The following is a 24,562-nucleotide window of genomic DNA, read 5'->3' as shown; positions in this document are numbered from 1 at the left end:
GTGGTTCCAGGAGAGCCTGCTGGAGGAAGGGCGCACAGGGGGGGGTAGCTGCGGGGGGCTGTGGGTTGGGAGGGGCTGAGGGAACGTGCTGGCCTCACCGGCCCCCGACCCCCTCCAGTGTCCGACAAGCACCAGTTCAAGAACGAGCAGGTGATGTACCGCTTCCGCTACGACGACGGCACCTACAAGGCCCGGAGCGAGCTGGAGGACATCATGTCCAAGGTGGGGCCCCGCGCTGACCCCCGCGGCCCCGCCCAGCCCCATGGACACCCATACCCCGCCCGCCCCCCCCCCCCACCCCGCTCCGTCCTGGGCGCCATCTCCCCCGGCAGTCTGGATTGGAGGTCCCGTGTCTGTATTGGAGGACCCTCCAGGATGCCGCCTGATCCCAAACTCCCCCCTTGTTTCTTTCAGGGTGTGAGGCTTTACTGCCGCCTTCACAGCCTCTACACCCCAGTGATCAAGTAAGTCACTCTCTCTCGCCTCCACTTTCACCTCTGCCTCTTCCCAGTCGGGCCAGTGACTTCACTTTTCTGAGCCTCTGTAGCCATCAAATGAGCTAATCATCACACCTACCCTGTAGGTCTGTCCTTAGGATTAAATAAATTAATCTGTGTACAGCACCACAACTTGGTAGTTAAGGGTGTCAGTTCTAGAACCAGATTGGCTGAGTTTGAACGTGAGTTATGAGCTGTGGGACCCTGGGCAGAGTTACGCAATCAACCTTCTGTGCCTCCCTCCAGCTGCAGAAAGGGATAATAATAGGACCCACCCCAGGGCCCTTGCACTTGCTGTTCCTGCTGGCCCCTTGATAAAATCCTCCACCCTGGAGATCCCTGCTTGGATTTTTTTCTTGAAATTTGTCCCCCCTCCCCCGCATTATGACAGCCACACGTCTTCCTTCAGCTCTTGCCTAGTGTCTTCTGAGGGCAAAGCTGGCTCCAGTTGAGAACCCCGGGTGGTGAGAGGAGAGGGTTTCTGGAAACTTCGAGCACCTACTCCTGCCCCCTCCTCTGGTGGTGGGGACGGCATCCTGGGGTGGGCAGGGACCTGCTCCAGGCCTCTCAGACCCACCGGCTCCCTGCCCAGGGCTCGCCCCCTGCCCTCTGCCGGGTCAAGAGAGCCCCGGAGGCCTCAAGCAGGGGATCGGGGCCGTGCCCCCTCCACCCTCCCCGCTCACGGCGCACCTCTCTTCCCCGCAGAGACCGCGATTACCACCTGAAGACATACAAGTCGGTGCTTCCTGGGAGCAAGCTGGTGGACTGGCTGCTGGCTCAGGTGAGACCGGGCTCCGAGCTTGCGTGGCCCACCGTCTCGGTTTGCCCGGGACTGAGGAGGTTCCGGGGTGCGGGGATTTCGATTTTAGAATGGAACCGTCCCAGGCAAACCGGGATGAACGGGTCACCCTGCTCGGAGTCTCCACAGGGAGCTCTCCCAGTTATTCCTTTTGATTAAATTCCCAGGGATTGGGGTCTGGCCAGAAGCTTGGACAATCTCAGGGTCATTTTTACTGCAGTTTCTCAAAGGTGTGTTTGTGCCATCTCCCCAGCTTGTTTCGAGGTGCCACGACGCTCTTGACTGGCGGTTTCTTCTCCTTTCTGGCTCTATTCTTCTTTTTATTTTATTTTATTAAAAAAAATTTTTTTTTTAAATTTATTTCTCTCCCATACCCCCCCCGCCACAGTTGTCTGCTCTCTGTGTCCATTCACTGTGTGTTCTTCTGTGACCACTTCTATCCTTATCAGTGGCACCGGGAATCTGTGTTTCTTTTTGTTGCGTCATCTTGTTGTGTCAGCTCTCCATGTGGGCGGCGCCATTCCTGGGCAGATTGCACTTCCTTTCGCCCTGGGCAGCCCTCCTTATGGGGCACACTCCTTGTGTGTGGGGCTCCCCTATGCAGGGGACACCCCTGCAGGGCAGGGCACTCCTTGTACGCATCAGCACTGTGCATGGGCCAGCTCCACACCGGTCAAGGAGGCCTGGGGTTTGAACTTTGGACCTCTCATGTGGTAGGCGGATGCCCTATCCATTGGGCCAAGTCTGCTTCCCTCTGGCTCTATTCTTGGGGTGCTTTATCTGGGCCAGGCTCAGATAATGCTGGGGTTCGTGCATTACCCCATTGAGCCCCCCCTCATTTATAGATGGTGCCTGGGGCCCAGGGAGGTGGAGCCGGGTACAAGGGCTTTACGGCCTGGCGGGTTTGCACCAGGCCTGCGTGGCCACTGGTGTCTTGGTGCTGCAGACTTTTCAGGGACCCACGGGACTGTTCATTTGTCTAAAAAAAAAAAAGTATTGGTTCAAAAAGACAAGGAGAAAACTGCAATGTCAAACCGGGTACATGTTGAATTAAGCATCTACGGTGTGTAGCTCTTTGGTGGTCTCATTAACTGTTAAATTTAGCATTCATAAAACCGTCATTCCAGTTGAAAACAGTTTGCTGCCTGGATTTTCTTACATCGTACCAATTCCCGACAACTGTGAGAAATCACAACCAGTCTGTAAAGGAAATGTTTCTTGGCGCCAAATAACCTCCAAAGCAAGCTTAGAAAAACCCTTTAAAAAGTGTTCTTCAGTCCAAGACCTCGTATACGTGTGGGGTGGGTGGCACTGATCACCAGCTGTGAGGGGCACCTCGAGGCGCAGGAGGTCTCAGAACCACCCGGGCTTTGAAGTCAGCTCTGCATGTCTGGAGTTTCCACCCACTGGTCCACACTGCCCCCTCTCTCGCCCTCCCAGGGGAGGCTGGGGGACCCCAGGGCGCTGGCCGGCGGGCGTCCGAGCACGGGAGGGCTGGCACCTGCCCCAGGGCCTGACGGCATTCCCCTGGCTGTGGGGGGAGAGCAGATGGGGTGGGGCGCAGGGAGGCTGGCAGCAGGGAGACCAGTGAGGGACCCCAGGGGTCCAGGCAGGGGACGGCGGTGGCGGAGAAGGGAAGGAAGTGGTCGGGTTCTGGAAGGCTTGAAGGCAGACCTGGCAGGATTCCCCGAAGGATGGAGTGGACCTGGGAGGTGAGAGACGGAGAGGAGGCGAGGCTGTCTCCCGGGTTTTTTGGCCTGAGCAGCCGGCGGGACGATGTTGCCGCTGCCCGGGATGGGGAGCCTGCGGCAGGAGCAGCTTGGCGGGGTGGGGGGGGGTGGGGTTCAGTCCTGAGCCCTGGGGTGCGCCAGCATTTAGAGCCTGGGGGTGGGGGGACAGGAACCCCAAGCAGTTGCCAGGGTAGGTGCTCTCTGGGGACTGGTGTTGGGGCCAGTGTTGTCCTTGGTGCTGGCACAGCCCCCCTCCACCCCCCCGCAGCAGCCTGTCCTTGGCAGTGGCCTGAGGCCGACGGGGGAGCGAGGGTTGCAGCTGACTACCAGGTGAGCCGGTCCACTTCAGCTCACCTCCCGTGGCCCGGCCCGGGCTGGGCTCGGGGACGGGAACTGGAACTGAGGCAGGAGAGCGGCTTCTGTGGGACTGACGGAAATTCAGCAGCCTTCCGCGCTGGGTCGGGGGGTGGGGAGGAGGGCATGCCTGCCTGCGTGGGCTTCCGTGGGCGGCGGAGGGGACGCGGCGCGGACGTGACCTTGAAGCCTGGTTCCGGTGATTTCAAGCCGTCCTCCTCGTCTTGTGGCTCAGCAGGAGAGCGGAGGAGAAAACATAATTGCCTCGTTCGGGAGGATCGTTTAGCTGTGGACACATCTTCCTGTCTAGCTCCTAGGTCGTCCTGTTCTTTGAAATAGTGTCGGTTGAGGACCCCCTGGATCCGTTAGGGGTGCTGACACGTGCATGTGACAGGAAGCCCAGGTGACACAGGAAAGACGTTCTTCTCTCGCATCACTAGACATCCAGGGTTTATGGTTCGGGGGCTTGACAGGGCCATCTGCACCCAGACTCTTCCCGACCTTCTCCTCTGCCAGCTTCTTGTCAGCTGCCTCAGAGTCGCAGGATTCCTGCGACAGCTCCAGGCGTCCCATCTGTGCAGAACTGTAGCCAGAGTCAGGCAGCAGGGGCGGCTGGAGAGAGCTGCCTCCTGCCCTCCTGGGTCTTCCCCTCAGGCCTCGCTGCCGGTGGCTTCCACACACATCCCCCAGCGGTCCCTGGGGAGGGGGACAGGTTTGCTGGACATTGCTTAGAAGCCCCCGGCTCATCCTCTGAGCCTGGGAAAGGGACTCTCTCCTCATTATCCGGAGAATCAGAGTTGTGTTAACTCTGAGGGTAAAGCAGGCATTTGTCCTGGGAGAGAGCTCCAAGTATTACCTCAGTCCTCAGAAGGCCCCTGAGAGAAGTACAGCTGTTACCTGCATTTTGTTGATGAGGAACTGAGGCTCAGGCTGTGTGACTTGTCTTAGGACACCCAGGTTCATGGGCAGACCCTGTAAGGTGCTGTGTGTCTGTATGTCTGTGTAGGGGTTTGTCATGATGTCTTAATAGCCATCCATTAAGATCGATAATACAGAGCGATTATCTATCACTATTCATACTGTATTAATGGTATCTGAGGTAGGGAGTTTTCGTACCATGCCAAACAAATGAAATGGGCATGACCCCTGTAGCCATTTGGCCTGGGTTCAAATCCCAACTCTGCCTCTTCCTTGCTGTGTGATCTGAGTTGAGTAACTTCACCTCTCTCTGCCACAGTTTTCCCACGTGCGTAGAGGGTAATGATAGCATTCTCCCCTCTAGGGTTGTTGCGAAGACTAAATGCACAAATCCACATGAGTGCATGACACAGGCGTGGCATGTGGCAGGCAGTACTGGCTGTCGGTTTCGAAGTCTTGGGTTGTTTTCTTTAATCCTCTCAGCTACCCTCTGAGGTAGTTCCTGTCAGTACCCCCATTTTAGAGATGAGGAAAGTAGAGGCATAGAGAAATGAAGTAAGTCGCTTGCCCGGGGCCACCCAGTTAGTCCACGGCAGAGCTAGGATTTGAACCCACATCATCAGCTCCAACAGGGCCTCTCGGCCTCGGTACTGCTGACCTGACCTCTTGGGCCGGGTAATTCCTTGTTCTGGGGGCTGCCCTGCACACTGTAGGATGTTTCACAGCATCTCTGGCCTCTACCTGCTAGCTGCCAGCAACAGCCTCCCCTCAGCTGTGACAACTAAAATGTCTCCAGACATTTCCAAGTGTCCCCTGGGGGCACAGACACCCCTGCTTGAGAACCACTGGTCTATACCCTCGAGCTTCGATCATCCTGCCATACTGCTTCTCACGTGTCATGAACATTAGCTCATTTAATCCTCAAAGTTCACCTATGGCCAGGCAGCCAGGAGGTGGCAGAACCTGGATTTGAACCCAGAGCTGTGCGTAGAGGGGCTGAGGTCATGCAGTTCATCGGTGGGCCCTTCTGTGCTCTGGCTGTAGCAGGCTTGAGCCTTTGCCCAGGGGCCATGGATTGGAGGCCTTTCCTGAGCCCTGACCAACATTACAGATAGGGAAACTGAGGCTTGGAGAGGGCATTGGTTGCAAGGATTGTAGCCAGGGCTCCTGTGCCCGTTTGTCCTTTGATTCCTCTGCGGGGACCTGGTGTTGCCGGCCTGGCCCTCTGCCTCCCCGCCCCAGCCCCAGCCTCTCTCTGCCTGTGCTGCCACCCTGCCACCACCAGTGCTGTCACCCACCTGGTGGTGCCGGGTCAGCCTCCGGGCACTCTGGGCACCCTGCTGCCGGACCAGCCCCAGGTACTCGCACCTGGCTCCCTGGGCCGTGCCCTGCTCCCCCTGCTGTGGCCCACTGACCCCTGCCCTCCACTTGCCAGTGCAGAGTGGGGCAGGCTGAACAGGAAACCAGCCAGGAGAGTGGTGGGGAGAGAAGAGGCGAACTGATTCCCTGGCTCAGAGTCCACCGATACGAGCTGTGACCTTGGGTGATTCCCTCAGTTCTTTGAGCTTCGTTTCTTTTCTTTTTTTTTTTAAGATTTATTTTATTTATTTCTCTTCCCTTCCCCCCCCGTTGTCTGCTGTCTATGTCCATTTGCTGTGTGTTCTTCTGTGTCTGCTTGCATTATCTGGCAGCACCGGGAAATTGCTTCTCTTTTTTTGTTGCGTCATCTTGCTGTGTCAGCTCTCTGTGTGTGCAGCGCTACTCCTGGGCAGGCTGCGCTTTTTTCACGTGGGGCGGCTCTCCGCGCGGGACACACTCCCTGTGTGTGAGGCTTCCCTACGTGGGGGCGCCCTTACACGGCAGGGCACTCCTTGCGTGCATCAGCACTGCGTGTGGGCCAGCTCGTCACGTGGGCCAGGAGGCCCTGGGGATTGAACCCTGGACCCTCCGTGTGGTAGACCGATGCTCTGTCAGTTGAGCCGTGTCCTCTTCCTGGAGCTTCACTTCTTTATCTGTAAATGCATCCACCTCCCAGGATAGTAAGTGCTTAGCAGGTAGTCATGGGCATCGCCTTTATTATTTTTATTTCCAGCTTTGCCCTCAACTCCCCGGGGCTTCTGCCAGTCCTGCATGCTGTGCCTGCTCCCAGCTGGCTTACCTGCCTCTGCCCTTGCTCGCTATGGAACCTTGGGCAAGCCGCCAGGCCTCTCAGCTTTCCCATCTGTGAGATGGGGCTAATGCGAGTGACAGCCTCCGGGACGGCTGTGAGGACTGAGTGGGGTGGTGCAGCGCCTGGCACTGAGCAGGTGGGCGCCTGGCACTGAGCAGGTGGGCGCCTGGCACTGAGCAGGTGGGCGCCTGGCACTGAGTAGGTGGGCGAGGTGCTTTTTGGGCATCTGTCTCCAAATTCATGGGCAGAGGGGCCTTCTGGGACCCAGAGGAAATGCACCCCCACTTCACTCCATCTCCTAGCTCTGCTGTCCCCCTGCCACCTTCGTTTCTAGGTGGTTCTCCCCAAGGAAAAAGAGTTAAAGCAGGAGGAGCCAACGTCTTTCCACTGTGTGCCTGGCATCGGGTACAAGCCTTGTGAGGGGCTTTTCATTTAGTCCTCACTCTGGGAGGTGCGGCCACGATTATTTCCCCCTAATTTAGAGAGATGAGTCCAGACTTAGTTTCCAAATCCAGTATTTTGTTTCATGCATTCATTCTGTAGTTATTGTGCTCCTCCGAGTGCTAGACCCTGCTGCAGAGTGGAGGGCCGAGGGTGACCATGGCAGGGACTCTAGTGTGGGAGATGGACCTCCGCTAAATAGATGGATGTCTTCCTTGCAGATTGTGACAGGTGCAGCACATGCTACACGAGGAAACAAGAGTGTAACTGGGTGACTATCTGTTGAGGGGAAGTGGTGGAAGGATTGGGGGGTGCTAATTTAGGATAATTAGGGAAGGGCCTCTCTGAGAAGGTGACATGGGCACTGAGACCTGAAAAGCCAGGGAGAGGGCATTCCAGATGGTGAAGAGCAAGTGCAAAGGCCCTGAGGTGGGCTCCCATGCGGTGTGTGGTAGGGGCAGCAAGGAGGCCAGTGTGGCTGGACCTGGGGGTGAGCTGGCAAGTGGGGGCGAGGAGGGGGGAGGCTGGGGAGATCGCACGGGGCCGTGTGTGCCCTGGTGCAAGTCTCCAAGGCCTTCCTTGGAGAGGGGAAAAAATGTTGTTCTCAGTGACCTGTGGTTCTCCATACCTGGTGGGAATTGGGGCGGGGCTTTCTCTCTGCAGGTGGTGCACCCAGGGCCCCCAGCCCCCTCTGTAAACCTGAGAATCCCTCTTCTTCTAACTGAAGGAGCCCCCACTCGCTGCTGTCACCCAGGGCCTTTGGGGGCCAGGATGGGCTAGGAGCCCAAGTTGTGAGGGCCTCAGAAGGCTGGGTGGGCTGCAGATGCCTGCCTGGGCCCCCAGGCGCAGAGCTGGGCCTGCCCGCCAGCCGTGCCCTCGTCCCTCGCCTCCCTGTTGGCTCCTTACAGCTGGGGGTGGCTGCCTCCCCTGGCAGGGCGCCAGCTCCTTGGCCCTGCAGCGCCTGGCCTGGGGCCCCACGGGAGACATTTGTTCTTCCTTGAGTTGCCTGCGGCAGCCAGCGCAGCAGGCCCCGAGGCCAGCCGTTCTCCCCAGGCCCTGTACTCAGGCTCTGAGCCCAGCCTTGCAGGCCGAGTCCTTTAGCCTCTGGGTAGGATTTGTTTCTGGTTTAGCTGGGCAATTCCCTCCCCTGCCCCTCTGGCTGCTGACAGGGAAGGGACAGTCGAGGCCTCTGGCCTGACCATGTGGGGTGGGGCCTCTCAGAACTTCTCACTTTGGGAATCATTTAAATGTGAGCGATGGACACGCTCCGGTCCTTGCTGGCAATTCCTTTAGTCAATCAACAAATATTTATTAAGCATCTACTACATGCCAGGCCTGGTTCTAAGCCCTGAGGACTGAGCAGTGATGCCTAAGAGGTAGGCACCTTGCCCATACAGAGCTGACGTTCCGGCCTTGCTCCCCTTGTAGCCCTCTGGCCTTTCGGCCCCTTCTGCCCGCCACGCTCTTTCTACCTTTAGACCCTTGTTCCGGCAGTTCCGCCTGCCTACAACCCTTCTCCGTCACCTCCCTCCACACATACACTGCCTGGATGTATTGAGATTATTTGGGTTGCAAGCAACAGAAATGGACTCCAGCTAATTAAAAGAAAAAAAAGGAGAAGAAAAGTAGATGGCGGTGGTGGTGGTAGCGGCGGCAATTTCTGGAAGCATATGGGGCACTCACGGAACTGGGACGAGATTTTGAAGAGGGCAGGCTCCGGGAACGCCCGGCGTCTCAGAAGCAGGGGCCAAGGGGCACCGCTCTTTGGGGCGCCAGCTCTTTTCTGTCCTTGGCTCCCCCCACTCCAGTGTTCGAGGGAGGGAGCATGTCGTCGGCCCGGCTTGAGATCATGCGTCCTGAGCCCCGCCGGGGAGGGCAGCGAAGCGCGATGGCCTGTCCCTCGGGAGGACTGGCCCCACGGGCAGGGCCAGCAGATGCCCACGCGCTGGCCGGGCCTCTTCATTCTTCAGGTTTCAGGTCGGGGGTCGCCTCCTCGGGAAGCCTGATAGGAGTTGAGCCCTGCTGGTTTAAACTGCGTCCATTAGGGATGTTGTCAGAGAACCCAGCCTGACAGTAGCGTAAGCAGGTAATCCCGTCCCATGTCAGGAAGTGTGGCCTTGGCTGTCCCAGGCCTGGTTATGGGCTTCTCGGTGCCACCAAGGACCCAGGAAGCTTCTCCTCTTCCCTCCACCGTCCTGGACACCTGAGCAGTGTCTGAGCGCGGCCGTGGGATGGTGTCACAGCCCCGAGCATCCTTTCCTCCCGGGGACTTTGTCCCGGGCACGGAGGCTTGGCATTGCTTTTCCCTTCTATCAGGGAGGAAGGTGGTTTCCAGAGTCCCCAGGAGGCTTCCCGCACGGGCTCGTGCTGGGTGGGAAATCGAAGTTGATTTACAGTATGGGAGACCTGCTGCAGAGGTTGAAACAAGTTAGGTTTTACCTTTTTTTTTGATTTAGAGAGAACACATATTAATAATTTTAGATAGATACTTATAGGTAAATTGAGATAATGAACACATACAAGTCAACTTAGAATTAACAAAGTTCACAAATATAAAATGAGGAAGTATTAGGATTCAAAGTGAATTGTAAGCTGTTGATCATACGTTGCTTTAAAAAATGAAATGGGGATAAGAACAGTCTACCTTTTTTTTTTAATTTTTAAAATTTAATTGCCTTTTTAAAAAATAGATATAGATCACAAAAAATATTACATTAAAGAATACAAGAGGTTCCCACATACCCCACCCCCCACCCCACCCTACTCCTCCCACATCAACAACCTCTCTCATCATTGTGGCACATTCAGTGCATTTGTTGAATACATTTTGGAGCACTGCTGCACTGCATGGATTATAGTTTACATTGTAGTTTACGCTTACCCCCAGTACAGGGGGTTGTGGAGGATATAGAATTTTTCTTTTGGAAAAGAGTTGCTCAGAGGTTGATGGTCCAGAGCTGGCAGGGCTGCATGCTATCCTCAGGGACCCAGCTCCCTCTCTCTTTCTTCTCTGCCGTCCTTAGCACATTCGTTCCATCTTCAAGGCCCTTTTGTCTGGGATGGCTCTGGGAGCTCCAGCCATCACATCTCTGTTCCAGGCAGGAGGAAGAGAAAGGAAGGGCCATGGGCAAAGGCGTTTTTTGCTTATATTTCATTGACCATCTCACATTGCATGGGAAGCTGGGAAAAGTAGTTTTATAGATAGAAGCGTTGCTGTCCTCGACAGTGCAGCGTTTTATTACTACGTAGGGATCGAAGAAGTGATTGTTGCTAGGCAACCCAACAGTGTCTGCCACTTAAAATCTCCATTTTCCTTTTGTAGTGTTATCACAAGTACAACGAAATAACTTTCTTTTCTGGGGTTTAATCACAGACATGTTTTGGGGTTATCACTGGAAAGAAAGCAGACAGAAACACCTGCCCTCGGGGAGCCTCCCTTCAAGGTGGTTGTGGGTGCTGCACCAGCCGTGCCCAGCCTCTGGGATGCTGGCTCCCCTCATGCCCACCCCTCTTGTTTCATTCCAGGGAGACTGTCAGACGCGGGAGGAGGCGGTAGCGCTTGGCGTGGGACTGTGCAACAACGGCTTCATGCACCACGGTAATCCAGCCCCCCCTTACCCCCAGCCCGGCCTCCTGGGGGCCTCGTCTTCCTTCGCTGTCTGTCCTGGAACGGAAGAGCTGGTGGGGACCCAGACCCCCTGGTCCGGTTTACAGGGAGGGGAAACTGACGCCCAGAGAGAACCCGAGCTGGCCTAGAAGCCACACAGAGTGCCAGCGGGTGGCCCCAGCCCGGGGGCCAGATCTGTGGCTGTGTAGACCACTCGGGGTGGGGGCAGCTCATACCCCTCCCCATCCCTCGTTCTGCACCAATTGAGAGCTCCCCTCCTCAGGTGTCCCGAGGGAACCAAAACGGGTGGTAAAGCTTGGCTGGAAGCGTCTGGGCTGGATTTGAGGTCAAAATGGGCTTCCTGTGCCCTCCTCCTGGGACTGGATGTGACCTCCCTGGTGGGCTTGACCCCTGGGTGTCCACGAGCAGGAGAGAGGGAGGGGTCCTGGGAGGACAGGCTGGTGGTGAGCACGAGAGGAAGCCGGCAGCTGGGCGCCTCCTGGGGCATTCCTGCCACTTCCTGTGGGAGAAGCGAGGGGGAGGGATGGGGGGGGGTCCTGAGAGGCTGCAGGGCAGGAAGCAGGGGAAGAGAGAGGGAAAGTGGCTCCTCAGGTACCATTTTAAGTTAAACCAGAAGTTGGCCACCGTTCCGTGTACAGGAGCTAATTAAACAGGTGATTAATTGAATCCGTACAAAAACCCTTTGATGGTGGTGCTGCTGTCGTCCCCATCTTAGCAACGGGGAAGTAGTGGCCCAGGCGGTTAAGAAATGCACTCAAGGTCTCAGGGCACGGAGGAGCCAGGATTCGAACGCAGGCAGTCGGCTTCCGAGTCCACACACTCAGCCACCATGCTCGGCTGTCCCGACTCAGCCAGCCTGCAGCAGACTTTTACCCCAGCCAGGGAGCCTGTCTCCTGTTTCTAGAACACTCCTCAGGGCCTTTGCACTCGCCTGGGATGGTCTTGCCCTACCTGGCGCCTCCCTGGTGAGGCTTCCATGCCTCCGTGGGTACAACAGCTCCTCTCTCTTTGCCATTCTCTACTCCTGGCTGGGGGTCTCCTGGAGGAGCTGTTCTCTCCCTGAGGCATGACGTCGCTTCCGTCTTTGAGGTGTCCCCTGCTCTTCAGGGGCTGCTTTCTATGTGCTAGCTCTGCTCTAGCCTCTGGGGACAGAGCTGAAAGCAAGACTGCCCAAAACCCTGCCCTTTGGCGCTCACAGCTGTGTGTGTGTGACCAGTGAATAAAACCAGTAAGCACTTGTGCAGTTTATTAAAGGGCACAGGCATTGTGAGGACCTGCTTTTATCCTGAGGAAGGTGGGAGCCACGGAGGGCTCTGAGCAGAGGAGGGGCAGAGTCTGACAGGTTTTTACGCTTGTGTGTGGAGAACAGAGTAGTTGGTCTTTCTGGTTGTGTGTGGAGAACAGAGTAGTTGAATTCAGGAGACACAGGAAGATCTTTTCACCATTTCTCCTTCTTGGTTCCTGCTTTTTGTGCTAACTCAGGGGCCAGCAAACATCCTGTAAAGGGCCTCCTAGTAAATATTTTAAGCCTGGGGGGGGCCAAGCAGTCTCTGTGGCCACTGCTCAGCTCTGCTGCTGAGGTAAGAAAGAAGCCACAGGCAATATGTAAATGAGCGGGTGTGGCTGTGGGCTAATGAAGCTTTATTTACAAAAACAGGCTGCAGGCCCTGCTTCCTGACCCCTGGGTCTAATTGCTGGGCTTGCTGTCCCCTCAGCAGTGAGCGCTCTGCAGGGACCTGAGGGCTCACCGGGTCATCCCCTGCCCTGTGGCCTCTCCTCCTCCGAGCTCCGAGCGTGTCAGCAGGATTTGGCCTCCCTCCCCACCTGCTTCCCGGCCGGCCGAGGGCAGCCCGGGGCCTTCCTGTCCATCTGTCCTGCTCACGCTCACCAGAGTCCTCATTCCCAGAAGCTGCTGTTCCCCGCCAGGCTCTGGCAGCTCTGCCCCTCCCACCAGTCGGCTGGCAGAACCTCTCATTTGTGGGTGGGAGTAATTAGGGGTCCACCAGCTTCTGTTCCAGGAAGGACCTGGGCAGGGACAGCACCCAGGCAACGTGACGCCCTCAGGGCGCGAAATTGCAGGGCGTGGCCCCTGCACCCCTGTTCCCTGCCACGAACTCAAAGACAGGCTAAACTTAGGAGAGGGCCACGTCCTAGGGCTGTGGCCACAGCAAAATGCAGGCTAGGGGAGGGCTGGGGCCTCCACGGCCTCCGGCCGCGCCTCCCACCGCACGTCCCGCCCCGTCTGAGCTCACAGGACCCCAGGGTGTCCTCAGAGAGGGACCCCAGAGGCTGCTGGTCCAGGCCTCTTGCTTTGGGTACTTACGGGGAAACTGAGGCTCTCCAAGGAATCCTTGCAGCCACCCCTGGAGGCTGGTACTGATGTTATCCCCATACAAGGAAACTGGGGCTTATGGAGGTTAAAAGGCACGAAGTTGTTAGTGCTGAGTGGAGATTTGAACCCAGGTCTGCGCACGTCTCCCAAAGCCCGGCCAGCGGCCTGCTCGGGACCCGTGAATGGGCAAGCCGCACCTGGCCGCGCTCACCACCTCGATGTGTTTTCTCCAGACATTTCAGCTGAGACACCACACTGCGCTTCCTCCTCTCCCTCCCTGAATCTTTTTTTTTTTTTTTTAATGTTTATCCTGGAGACAAGCCAGTGGGCCTGGGGGGCCTGGCTCCCCGCTGTGGGGAAAAGCAGCAGGTTTCTTGCCTTTTCTCCAAAGAGGTAATGGGGTGGCCTGAGAAGGACACTCGCTAATAGGGAGAGAGTCCCCAGTGAAAAGTCCTGGGAAATGAAGGAGAAGGAAAGAAAGGCCTCCTGCTGCTTTTCATTTAGGCACCGAATCAGTAGAGGACCCGCTCTCAGGGACGATGGGGCCATCTCGCAGCTAAGGCTGCTGGTTTCCCTTCTTTCAGGGACCCCTGGCCTCAGAAGCTGGCTTCAGCTCACCGAGTCTTGGCTTCCTCCTTCCTTTTAAGGGTTTTCTTTGTCCCTGCCCTTGCCTGACGGCCCAGGCTGGGCATCCGGGAGAACCTGAGTGAGGGTAGTTCTGCTTCTGACTGTGCTTTTGAGCAGCTTATTTGACCTCACTGGGCCTCAGTCTCCCTGTCTGTAAAATGGGTAGAGCAATTCCTTCCTTGTCTGAGGAGTAAATGAACTTAGGTCCGTGCCCGCTCTGTGCCTGTCACTAGTTGGTGCTTAAATTGGAAACCACAGGTGTCGGATCACATGTTGTTACTGGCTGTGTTTAGTCATTTTCCTGCTTTGTCCTAGAACGGGAACAGCAAACTGCTGTACAAGGCCGGTTGGTAAATATTTTAGGCTTTGTCGGCCATACAGTCTCTGTCATAACTACTAGACTCTCGTCGTGGTGTGGATATAGCCATAGACATTATGTAAATGAATGAACATGGCTGCGTTCCAATAAAGCTTTATTTATAAAACAAGGGGTGGGCTTGATTTGGCCCACGGGGCCCTAGTTTGCCAATTCCTGGTGTAAAGTATTTCATTGCCATCTCTGAGATTACGGATGAACTTGAGCTCCTTTGCACACATTTACTGCCCATTCAGGTTTCTCCACCTGCTAATTGTCTGTTTGTATCCTTTGTCTCTTTATCTGGGAGTTTCTTGTCAATTCTTGATATTAATCCCTGTTGGTTTTAGATACTATATTTACTTTGAATCTGCTGTCTGTCCGTGGAACTGTTATTGAATAGAAGTCCCTAATTTTGTTGTAAAATTTTTTGGGGGAGTCTTGTCCATGGAATTCTTTTCCACCCTAGGAAAAAGACATTTTCCTATATTCTGTTTTGTTTTAGATTTAGTTTTACCTTGAATATTTAGGCCTTTAAAGCATCAGGAGTTTATTGTTGTGTGTGGAGTGAGATGGGGCTCCGGTTTTATTTTTTCCCCTAAGTGAGCCAGTTTTCCCTCTGCCATCTGCAGGATACTCCATGTGATTGCTCATCATCCATCAAATACTAAGTTCCCAAGAACACTTGGGTCCTTTTATGTGAATTCCAGTATTTCTCAGTTTTTGCTGTAGTTCCGTACTGTTTTTATTACTATGGCTTTGTGGTATATCTTTATAGCAGGTGGGACAAGTTCAGATTTTTCAAGAGCAGCGAGAAAGCCAGATGTTTGTGTGAAATATCCTAATATGTTAGTCTTGGCACATGATTCCATTTTTAATAGAACACTGTGCTGGCCAAACCAAACTTGCCCAGGGGGGGCAGTTCCGGCCCACGGCTGCTGCCAGTTGGCAGTCCCTGCCGGGACGTCCCATGCGCGCCTGACCACATGTTTGTCCATCTGTGGGTTCGCAGTGCTGGAGAAGAGTGAGTTCAAGGACGAGTCCCAGTACTTCCGCTTCCATGCCGACGAGGAGATGGAGGGAACCGGCGGCAAGAGCAAGCAGCTCCGCAGCGACTTCAAGCTGGTGGAGAACATCCTGGCTAAGCGCCTGCTGGTAGGAGCAGAGCTGAGCTGCTGTGCCTGCCTTCCCCGCCCCGGCTGCAAGCCTTGGAGCTGGGTGGCCTTCCAGTTGTGGCCGGAAGAGGGGGTTCAACGCCACACCAAGGAGTACGGGGGATTCTGGGTGGCCGGTAGTGACACTGATAAAAGGCCAAGTCAGTTCACATGCTGAGACTCTGCTCTCTTTCCAACAGAGACTGCACTTGCTCTCTGCTCCCTGCCCTTCCCTACTCTCCCCTTCCCTTCCCCTGTCCCTTCCCTCTTCCCCCTTCCTCCTTCCCTTCTCCCTTGTTCCTCCGCCTCCCACTGGCCCCCTGACATCACTCATCCCACGTGCCCCATGCCTTCGGGCTTACCGGCCTGCATCTTGTCCGGGTTCACTTGCTTCAAACATCTTTGCAGTTAAGGTGGAGCATTGTCCAGTCTAGACCCCACTCCTCCTCTGGAGGGCCCCCGACTCCTCTGCTTACTGCGGGGCAGCGGCCGCCCTCCTGAAGCCTGGCCCACCGTAAGCCGTCCACAGAGAGGCGCCGAGAGCTTAGGCCTCCCCCTGCCGCCAGAGTGGGCGCCCTGACTCCTAGGAAGTCAGCCCCACGAGTTGCCCTAACACAGGCTTCTCTCCCACAGCGCTTGGGGTGCTGCTGTTTCCTCCAATGCCCGGTTTTCCTCCCCTAAAGCCTTGGATAAAAGCCAGACTTTTCATCAGGACCTGCAGGCCCCTGCTGGTCTTGCCAGCTCCCCCCTCACTCTATTCCAGCCACCCCGGCCTCCTCTGTTGTCCTCCAGGGCCTTGGCTGCCCCTTTCTCTGCCCTTAGGTGCCTTATTTTAATTCAAACTACCCCTCTCTCCCTGCATCCCCTTCTGTATTTCCTGGTCTGTCTGTTTTTGTCTGTCCCCCCACCAGACAGCTGCTACCTGAGGGCAGGAACCATCTGTCTTGTCCAGCTCCCAGCAGAGCACCTGGCTCATCTAATCAGTAAATATTTGTTAAGGAATAAACGCATTTCCTGTATCTACTCCCCCCCCGCCGCCCCCCACAGAAACACCTTTTTCTGGCCTGCCATCCTGCCTGAACTCCCTTCCTTTCCCCAAATCCTTAGCAGTCAGAAACTTTTCGACCTGGTTTATTCTTTGAGGCAGTAAATACTTACTGAGGACTTAATGTATGCACAGAGATGGGGAGACATTGGTGCAGAAGTGAGGAGACCCTGTCTGTCCTTGAGCTGGAGGTGGACAGGGGAGGCAGCCCCCAAGAGTAGACAGCTGTGTCACCAGGGTGCTGTGTCGTCTGGCAGGCGTGGCTTGAGCAGCTGAGGTGCGCCAGGCCCCATTCGCGCTTCCCTCCATCTTCTGGCCTGGCCCTGCTGCTGGCCTGCAGGCCTCTCCCCTCCGCCTGTGGTAGATCCACGTCCGGGGTGGTCACGGCAGGGCGCGGCAGGCCTGGCTGCCTCACTGAGTCTCTCCCGCTTCGGACCCTCAGATCTTGCCCCAGGAGGAAGACTATGGCTTTGACATCGAGGAGAAGAACAAGGCTGTGGTGGTGAAGTCGGTGCAGAGGGGGTCACTGGCTGAGGTGAGGCCTCTCAGGGGGGGCTGCGCCGGCAGGGTCTGTGTGCAGGGGGGAGAGTGGGGCGTCCCTCAGCCTTCCCTGAGGGTCCCCTTGGGGTTCTAAGGTAGGCAGGCCCACTCAGCATGTCCTGGGATAGCAGATGGTTCCTCCTCTTTTACTGTCCTTGTGGGGAAACTGAGTCCAGGACCGGCTTGCCTGCAGCTGCTGGGGAAGCTAGGATAGAGCCCAGCTGCTCAGGATTGCCTTCCAGTGTGTGTTCCACCGGCTCCCTCTCGTGGGCCCTGAGGGGAGATACAAGAGAAAAAGCCGAAAGTTCTGAACCACTTAGGATTTTGGCTCAGCTGCGGTAATGGAAAAAGCAAATCACAGTGTCTTGGATAAGACAGCCTTATTGTGCCCTCATGTACTTAAAGGACAGCGGCTCTGTGGCAGGCGAAGGAGGCAGTGTCTCCCGGGGGGTGTGGAGTTGGTGGGTGAGGGAGATGGATCTGCCCTGTTGTTCAGGCTCTTGGCTCCCCTCCTGTAGTAAGTAGGAAAGCTTTGGCTGCTTGTAGCTCCATACTCATTTCATGGTGACTGAGGCACTAGGGCTTTATTTTTCCGGTGACGTAAGTAGTGGGAAGGAGGTAGGTTCAGGTCTTGGTTCAGGGCTGGCATCTCTTCTATTTTCTTGACCAGCTCCTCCAGGGCACAAGATGTCTGCCCCAGTTTGTTGCTTCCTGTCCTCACACAACAGGGCAGGAAGTAGGGCCAGGCCACGGCAGAGTCTCTCCTCCAGAGAAGACGAATTTTCTGCCCCTCAGCAGGCTTCCCCTCAGAACTCATGGGCCAGAACTGGGTCTCGCACTGTCCCCTCAGGCGCTTGCCGCAGAGAGGAGTGGGTTGCCGTGGTGTGGCCTTACGCCGGCCGTGCTTGATCCCTGGGGCTGGGTGCTCGGTTGCCTCAGTGCTTTCAAGATTCCTTAGTGAGGAAGAGAGGAGGTTGTTCACTCGGTGTGTGTGTGTCTCTCCAATGCCGCCCCCACCAAGATGGCCGGCCTGCAGGTGGGGAGAAAGATCTACTCCATCAACGAGGACCTGGTGTTCCTGCGGCCCTTCGCCGAGGTGGAGGCCATCCTCAACCAGTCCTTCTGCTCCCGCCGCCCGCTGCGCCTCCTGGTGGCCACCAAGGCCAAAGAGTGAGTGTCCCCACGGGCGGGTGGCGGACCCGGTGCTGGGGAATGGTGGTGCTTGTGGTGGGCACAGAGTGTCCTCGTTCCCCTGGGATAGGGCCACTGTTGGTGGCAGGTGACGTGGTGCTGGTACATTCATTCGTTCTACAGATACTTACCGAGTACCTGCTCTGGGCCGAGTAGCAGGTAGCATTTCAGGCTCTGGAGATCCAGCTGTTGAAGAGGGATACAATTCCTACCCCTCAAGATCACAGAGTCTAGTTGATGGGTAGAGGAACAAACTGACCATGAACAGATAGAAAAGAAAGAGACGTACTGAGCCAGGCAGTGGGGAGCTGGGGAAGGGACGGGTATGTGGAAGGACGAAGGCTGCACTTCACATGGGGTGACCGGGGAAGGCTTGGTGGGACCGGGAGACCTGAAGGAGCTGAGCATGAGTGTCCAGGGGATTTCTGGAGGAAGAGAGTTCCAGGCAGGGGAGGGCTGCAGGTGTCGAGGGGACTGTGTCTCATGACTTTGAGGAACAGCAAGGAAGCTAAGTGGTTAGAGCAGAGCAAGCATGAGAGAGGGCTAGGCGGTGAGGCTGGGGAGGCAGCGAGGGCCTGGCCTTGTGCCCACTGCCAGGACCCACGGAGAGCCTCTGAAAGATCCTGAGCAGGGGTGGGGCCGATTGTCAGGACAGAGGTGGAGCGGGGAGGAGGCTGGCTGCGGTGGGGGTGGTGAGACGGGGTTGGATACTGGATATAGGTACGGGGGAGTGTGTTCTATTTAAAAATCAGGCGTTGTGTTTTCATGTCTCCCTTGGTTGGGAGTGATGTAAAGTTTTAAGTAAAGTTATTTCAGTATAAGGTGAGCCCGTTTAAGCAAAGTGTTGGGTGGTTTGGTTGGTATATGGAAGCAGCGGACATCATGAAGGTGGAATGTGCCTGGTTAACTTTCTGGAAAGGCTTGGGGTTTGACTGACTCCCTGCTGGCCTTTCCTGGCAGGGCCTGGGGGTGGGGGTGGCAGCATGCCCTGGGCAGGGAGGTGGACAGCTGCGTTCAGGCCCAGGATCAAGGACACCTGTTGTGCGAGCCTGGGCAGGTGCTGCGCCCGTGCTCGGCCTCTGCCTTCGAACGGCCAGCCCCTGGGCTTGCAGAGTGTGGGTGTTTTTTAGGGTCAGCCCCTGGAAGTGCTGGGTCACTGCTCAGACCCCTCTCCGTGCTCCTTGAATAAACTGTTGGCTGGCTGAGGTGCTGTGGGGACAGGAGAGCCATCGAGAAGGGGTGGGAGGAAGGCGTCGGATTGCTCTGGAATGTTGTGTCTGGTCCAGATGGCGAAGGGCAGGGCGTGCAGTTTGGTTCTGATTCACTGAGGTCCCCGTGTGTATTTGAGAGCTAAGAAAGCCTGTGTTACTGTTTGGGGTTGGATTTCCCAGAAGTCTTAGAGGCAGGGGGCTCCTCAGGGAGGTCCCAGGGGCTCTTGGGTAAAATGCTGCTTTTCTTCATGGTCTTTATCTGCTGCTTCCTGGGACAGGATCATCAAAGTCCCCGACCAGCCAGAGGCCCTGTGCTTCCAGATCCGTGGAGCTGCCCCGCCCTACGTCTTCGCTGTGGGGAGAGGTGAGTGGAGCCAAATGCAGAGGGGAGTCTTGGGAGATGGGACTGTCTGTGCAGTGGGAGTTCCCGGCCACCTGTACTAATTAGTCAGCCAGAGGGGTGCTGATGCAAAATACCAGAAATCGGTTATTTTTTATAAAGGATGTTTATGTGGCATAGAAGCTTACATTACCAGGCTGTAAGGCACAAGCTACCTCCCTCACCAAAGTTTATTGCCACATGTTGGAGCAAGATGGCTGCTGCCGTCTGCCAGGGTTCAGGCTTCCTGGGTTCCTCTCTTCCCAGGGCTTGCCCTTCTGTGGGCTCAGCTGCCCTGGTATCTCCACAAGGCGGGCTGTAGACTATCAGGTGAACAGCTTGTTTCTTTCCTCGCCACCAAGCTCCTCTGTGTGCTTACATCCCGGGGCTCCAACTCAAGACTCCACCATCAAAACTCCAACATCAGAACTCTTAACTCTGTCCTTTGCCATGTCTTTTTTCTGTGAGTCCACACCCACCAAGGTATGGGAACTCAGTGCCCTACTGACGTGGTCCAAATTACTAGTCCAAATCGTAATTTAATCAATTACAAGTGATACCTCTGATGGACCAGATTGCAAGCATAATCCAATAACTATTTTTGGAATTGATAAGCAGTGCCAAACTGCTACACCAGCTGAACCATTGCTACCAGGCTTCTGCCTGATTGTGCAGTATTAGTTCCTGTCTTCTTTGCTTTAAGCCAAGGCTTGCAAACACAGATGCCTATAGGACTCAGGCAGGTTACAAATGGATAAAGTGATCTGAGAGGAAGACAATAAGGAATGGAGAGGACTATGGCAAGGTGAAAAACCACAGGTTCCCTCTAAGAGAGACTATTGCTTTTGGGCTCAAGCACACTGATGGTCAGGCAGGAATGTGGGCTCACTCTCGCCAGATGTGATTTTTCAAGAGAAGCCAGGAATGTGAATTTTGGGGTCCTACAAAAAGTTATCTGTGACCATATCCAACCCAAGGGCCACCAGTTTGCTACCTTTGCTTTTCTTCTCAGAGGTGAAATGGAGGAGGTCTTTAATATTGGGTTCCCACAAGTTCTTCTGTCTAAGGTCCTTTCCCACTTTTTAATGCTTTTTTCTTACTAGAGAAGTTTTAGGTTTACAGAAAAATCATGCAGAAAATGTAGTGTTCCCATATATCCCCCTTATATATACACACACAGTTTTCTTTTATTAACACTATCAGTGTTTGTTAGGATTGATGAAAGGATATTATTATAATTGTACTAGTAATTATATTAGTTTTTACTGTGTAGTCCTATGATTTTTAAAAAATATTTATTCTAATAACATTTACAAACCTAAAATTTCTCCTTTTATCCACATTCAAATATATAATTCAGTGCTGTTCATGTTTATAATGTTGTGCTGCCATCACCATCATCAATTACCACACTTTTCCCTCACCCAGGTAGAAATGCTGTACCAGTTATGCATTAACCCCCCGTTCCCTACCTGCACCCCAACCCCTGGTGCCCTGTAATCTAGTTTCTGACTTTATGAATTTGCTTATTCTAATTATCTCCTGTCACTGAGAACATACAGTATTTGTCCTTTTGGTCTGGCTTATTTCACTCAATACGATGTCTTCAGGGTTCATCCATGTTGTCATATGTATCAGAACTTCATTTGTTTTTATGGCTGAATAGTATTCCATCAGATGTATAGGCCATATTTTGTTTCATCTGTTCATGGGTTGATGGACACTGGGGTTACTTCTTTCTTTGGCAATTGTAAATAATGCCACTAAGAACATTGGGGTGAAAATATCTGTTCATATCCCTGCTTTCATTTCTTTTGTGGGTAGAAGTAGAATTCCCAGGTCATATAGTCATTTTATACTTTCTGAGAAACCACTAGACTGTTTTCCACAGTACTCACACCATTTTACATTCCTTCCAACAATGAACGAGTGTTTCTGTAACTCCACATCCTCTTACTATTACCATTTTTAATAGTAGCTATCTTCTAGTGGCTGTGAGATGATATTTCGTTGTGGTTTTGATTTGCATTTCCCTAATGGCTAATGATGTTTAGCATCTTTTCACGTACTTTCTAGCCATTCATTTATCTTCTTCGGTGAAAGATCTTGCACCCATTTTTAATTTGGGTTGTTTGTTTTTTTTCTTGTTGAGTTATAAGATTTCTTTATGTATTTCCTTATAAATTCTGGATATTAAACTATCAGAGTTTACTTTTTCCCATTTTGTAGGTTGTCTTTTTTTTTTTTAACATTTATTTATTTATTCCCCCCCCCCCGCGCCAATTGTCTGCTCTCTGTGTCCATTCACTGTGTGTTCGTCTGTGACCGCTTCTATCCTTATCAGCGGCACAGGGAATCTGTGTTTCTTTTCGTTGCATCATCCTGTTGTGTCAGCTCTCCGTGTGTGCGGCGCCATTCTTGGGCAGGCTGCACTTTCTTTCACGCTGGGCAGCTCTCCTTATGGGGCGCACTCCTTGCTCGTGGGGCTCCCCTCCTCTGAAGCACAAAGTTTTACATTTTGATAAAGTCCCATTCATCTATTTTTTATTTTGTTTTTCTTACTTTTGATGTAAAATCTAAGAAACCATTGCCTAACACAAGGTCATGAAGATGGCTTCTTATGTTTCTTTCTTTTTTTTAGGAGGTACCAGGAATTGAATCTGGGGCCTCATACATGTGAAGGAGGCAGTCAGCCACTGAGCTACACCTGCTCCCCTCCCTATGTTTCTTGTAGGAGTTTTATAGTTTTGGTTCTTATATTTAGCTCTTTGATCCATTTTGAGTTAATTTTTGTGTATTTTATGAGGTAGGAAACTACCTTCATTCTTTTGCATGTGAATATCCAGTTTTCCTGGCACCATTTGTTGAAGCAACTGTTCTTTCCCCATTCAGTGGGCTGGGCACCTTTATCAAAAACCAGTTGGCCTTAGGTGTAAGGGTTTATTTCTGAACTCTTAGTCTAATTCCATCTTGTCTATCTTTGTGCCATGTGGTTTTAAGTACTGTAGCTTTGTAAAAAGTTGTAAAATTGAGAAATGAGTCTAACTTTTTTCTTTTTCAAGATGGTTTTGGCTATTTGGGTCCCCTTACCCTCCTGTATAAAAAAAATTTTTTTTTTTAAATGTTTCCCTCTGGATAATAAGCTTTTATTTTTTTTAAGATTAGAAAAAAGAATGATTTCTCCCCCCTCATTGTTTGCATTCATCTTCTTGGCTTCTTTTTAGGAGGCACTGGGAACCCAACCTGGGGCCTCCCATGTGGGAGGGAGGCTCCTAATCGCTTGAGCCACCTCTGCTCCCTCCCATATAAATTGGATGATTGGCTTTTCCATTTCTATAAAGAAGGCTGTTGGAATTTTCACTAGTATTGCATTGAATCTGTAAATCGTTGCGGAGAAAATTGACATCATACCAACATTTAGTCCAAGATCTCCCCCTTTTAAAGTTTAAATATTAGATTTTATCACTTTTGGGGACATAGTTGTACTTTTAATATTACTTGATTAGGAAACTGCATATTATGACAGAAAGTAACTGAGAATTTGAGCATCTTTTAATAGATTTTTATCCTTAGAGCAATGATTTTCAACCAAAGGCAATTTTTTTCCCCTCGGGGGACATTGGACAATGTCTGGAGACATTTTGGGTTTCCCAATGGGAACCACCAATGGGGTGGTTGCTCCTGCCTTCTGGTGGTTAGAGGCCAGGATGCTGCCTCACATCCTGCAGTGCACAGGACAGGAAAGAATTATCTGGACTAGATGTCAAAAGTGCTTCAGCTGAGAACCCTGCTTAGGGCACTTCTAGGTAAGAGAAGGTGTCTATAGGGGGACCAGGCGAGAACAGTAGTATTTCTTGATCACTTACTAAATGCCAGACTTGCTGCTGAATAGTTTATATATATGTATATATGTATTTATTTTTCTTTATTGGAGAAGTCGTGGGTTTACAGAACAATCATGCATAAAATATAGGATTCCCATACACCACGCCAGCACCAACACCTTGCATTGGTGTGGAATATTTGTTATGATTGGTGATAGCACATTTTTGTAATATTACTGTTAATTAAAGTCCATGGTTTAACCCAGGGTTCACTGTTTGTATAGTGTAGTTCCATGAGTTTCTTAAAAAAATTTTATTCTGTTACCATATCTACAGTCTAACATTTCTTCTTTTAATTATTCAGAGATATATTTCAGTACTGTTAATTGCATTCTGCTGCTTTATGTATTTAACTTAGTGAATCTCTCAGGAACCCTACAAGTAGGTACCGTTATTATCCTCATTTTACAGATGAGGAAACCGAGGCACAGAGAGGTTAAGGAACTTTCGAAGTTCACACAGTTGGTCTCTGGCTGAACCAGGGTTTGAGCCCATGTCCTGGGCTGCAAGGCCAGTACTTGTCACCAAGACATCAGCCAGGCCTGATACCCTTCCACAATTAGGCAAAGACTGACATTCGCGTGCACTGGAGACCCTTTATATTAACCACACAACACTCTGGGGCCCATGACTCTGGGGCGGTGGTGTAGCCGACAAGACCTGCACTGGGAGTCCAGTAGAGCTGGGCTTGAATCCTGACTTCTCCCAGCCCCTGTGGCCTTGGGAGAGTTACTCTGCCTCTCGGAGCCTCTGTTTCCCTCTGCAAAATGGGGCTGTCGTGGGACGGTAAAGGAGACGGAGCTCCAGGCCCAGCCTCCTCTGCCTCCTGGCTGCGTGCCCTGGGCTGGCTGCTGCTTCTCCGGGCCAGCCTCTGTTCTGCCCACCCTGCAGTTTTCAAGGGAGGTTCCAGGATGGGGAGGCTGGAGGTTCTGGGTGTGTGTGTGAGGGGCGTGGTGGGGCCGGGCGGTGTCCATCTTAGTCTCGTCCTTTCCTGCCACGGCCCCAGCCCCTCTTCTCCCGGCACCCAGCCCCATGCGCTCCTGTCCCCCCAGGTTCAGAGGCCGCGGCTGCAGGGCTCTGTGCTGGCCAGTCCATCCTCAAGGTCAACGGCAGCAACGTGATGAACGACGGTGCCCCTGAGGTCCTGGAGCACTTCCAGGCATTCCGGAGCCGGCGAGAAGAGGCCCTGGTGAGCCGCCTGGCAGCCAAGGGGATCGGGGAAACTCTTTCTTAGATGGGGCCGAGGACCACCCTCCTTCTCTGGGGCAAAGCTTAGGCACCGCAGGCTGTGGCTGCCACCTGCAGGC

General features: G+C 53.5%; 1 protein-coding gene across 1 annotated transcript in view; it reads left to right on the top strand.

Moving 5' to 3' along the window:
* PREX1 (phosphatidylinositol-3,4,5-trisphosphate dependent Rac exchange factor 1) overlaps positions 1 to 24,562 on the top strand; it is a 213,998-nt gene that overhangs the window by 155,977 nt on the left and 33,459 nt on the right. The window contains exons 12-20 of the mRNA XM_058287217.2: positions 119 to 222; positions 415 to 464; positions 1,203 to 1,278; positions 10,435 to 10,507; positions 14,864 to 15,006; positions 16,493 to 16,585; positions 17,612 to 17,760; positions 19,271 to 19,356; positions 24,308 to 24,444. Coding sequence (XP_058143200.1) covers positions 119 to 222; positions 415 to 464; positions 1,203 to 1,278; positions 10,435 to 10,507; positions 14,864 to 15,006; positions 16,493 to 16,585; positions 17,612 to 17,760; positions 19,271 to 19,356; positions 24,308 to 24,444 — 911 coding nt within the window. The remainder of the gene's footprint in view (positions 1 to 118; positions 223 to 414; positions 465 to 1,202; positions 1,279 to 10,434; positions 10,508 to 14,863; positions 15,007 to 16,492; positions 16,586 to 17,611; positions 17,761 to 19,270; positions 19,357 to 24,307; positions 24,445 to 24,562) is intronic.

Source organism: Dasypus novemcinctus, chromosome 24, assembly GCF_030445035.2.
Source record: "Dasypus novemcinctus isolate mDasNov1 chromosome 24, mDasNov1.1.hap2, whole genome shotgun sequence".
In the NCBI taxonomy this organism is placed as follows: domain Eukaryota; kingdom Metazoa; phylum Chordata; class Mammalia; order Cingulata; family Dasypodidae; genus Dasypus; species Dasypus novemcinctus.
Note: the sequence above shows the minus strand (reverse complement) of the source record. Positions and strands in the feature narration are given on the sequence as shown.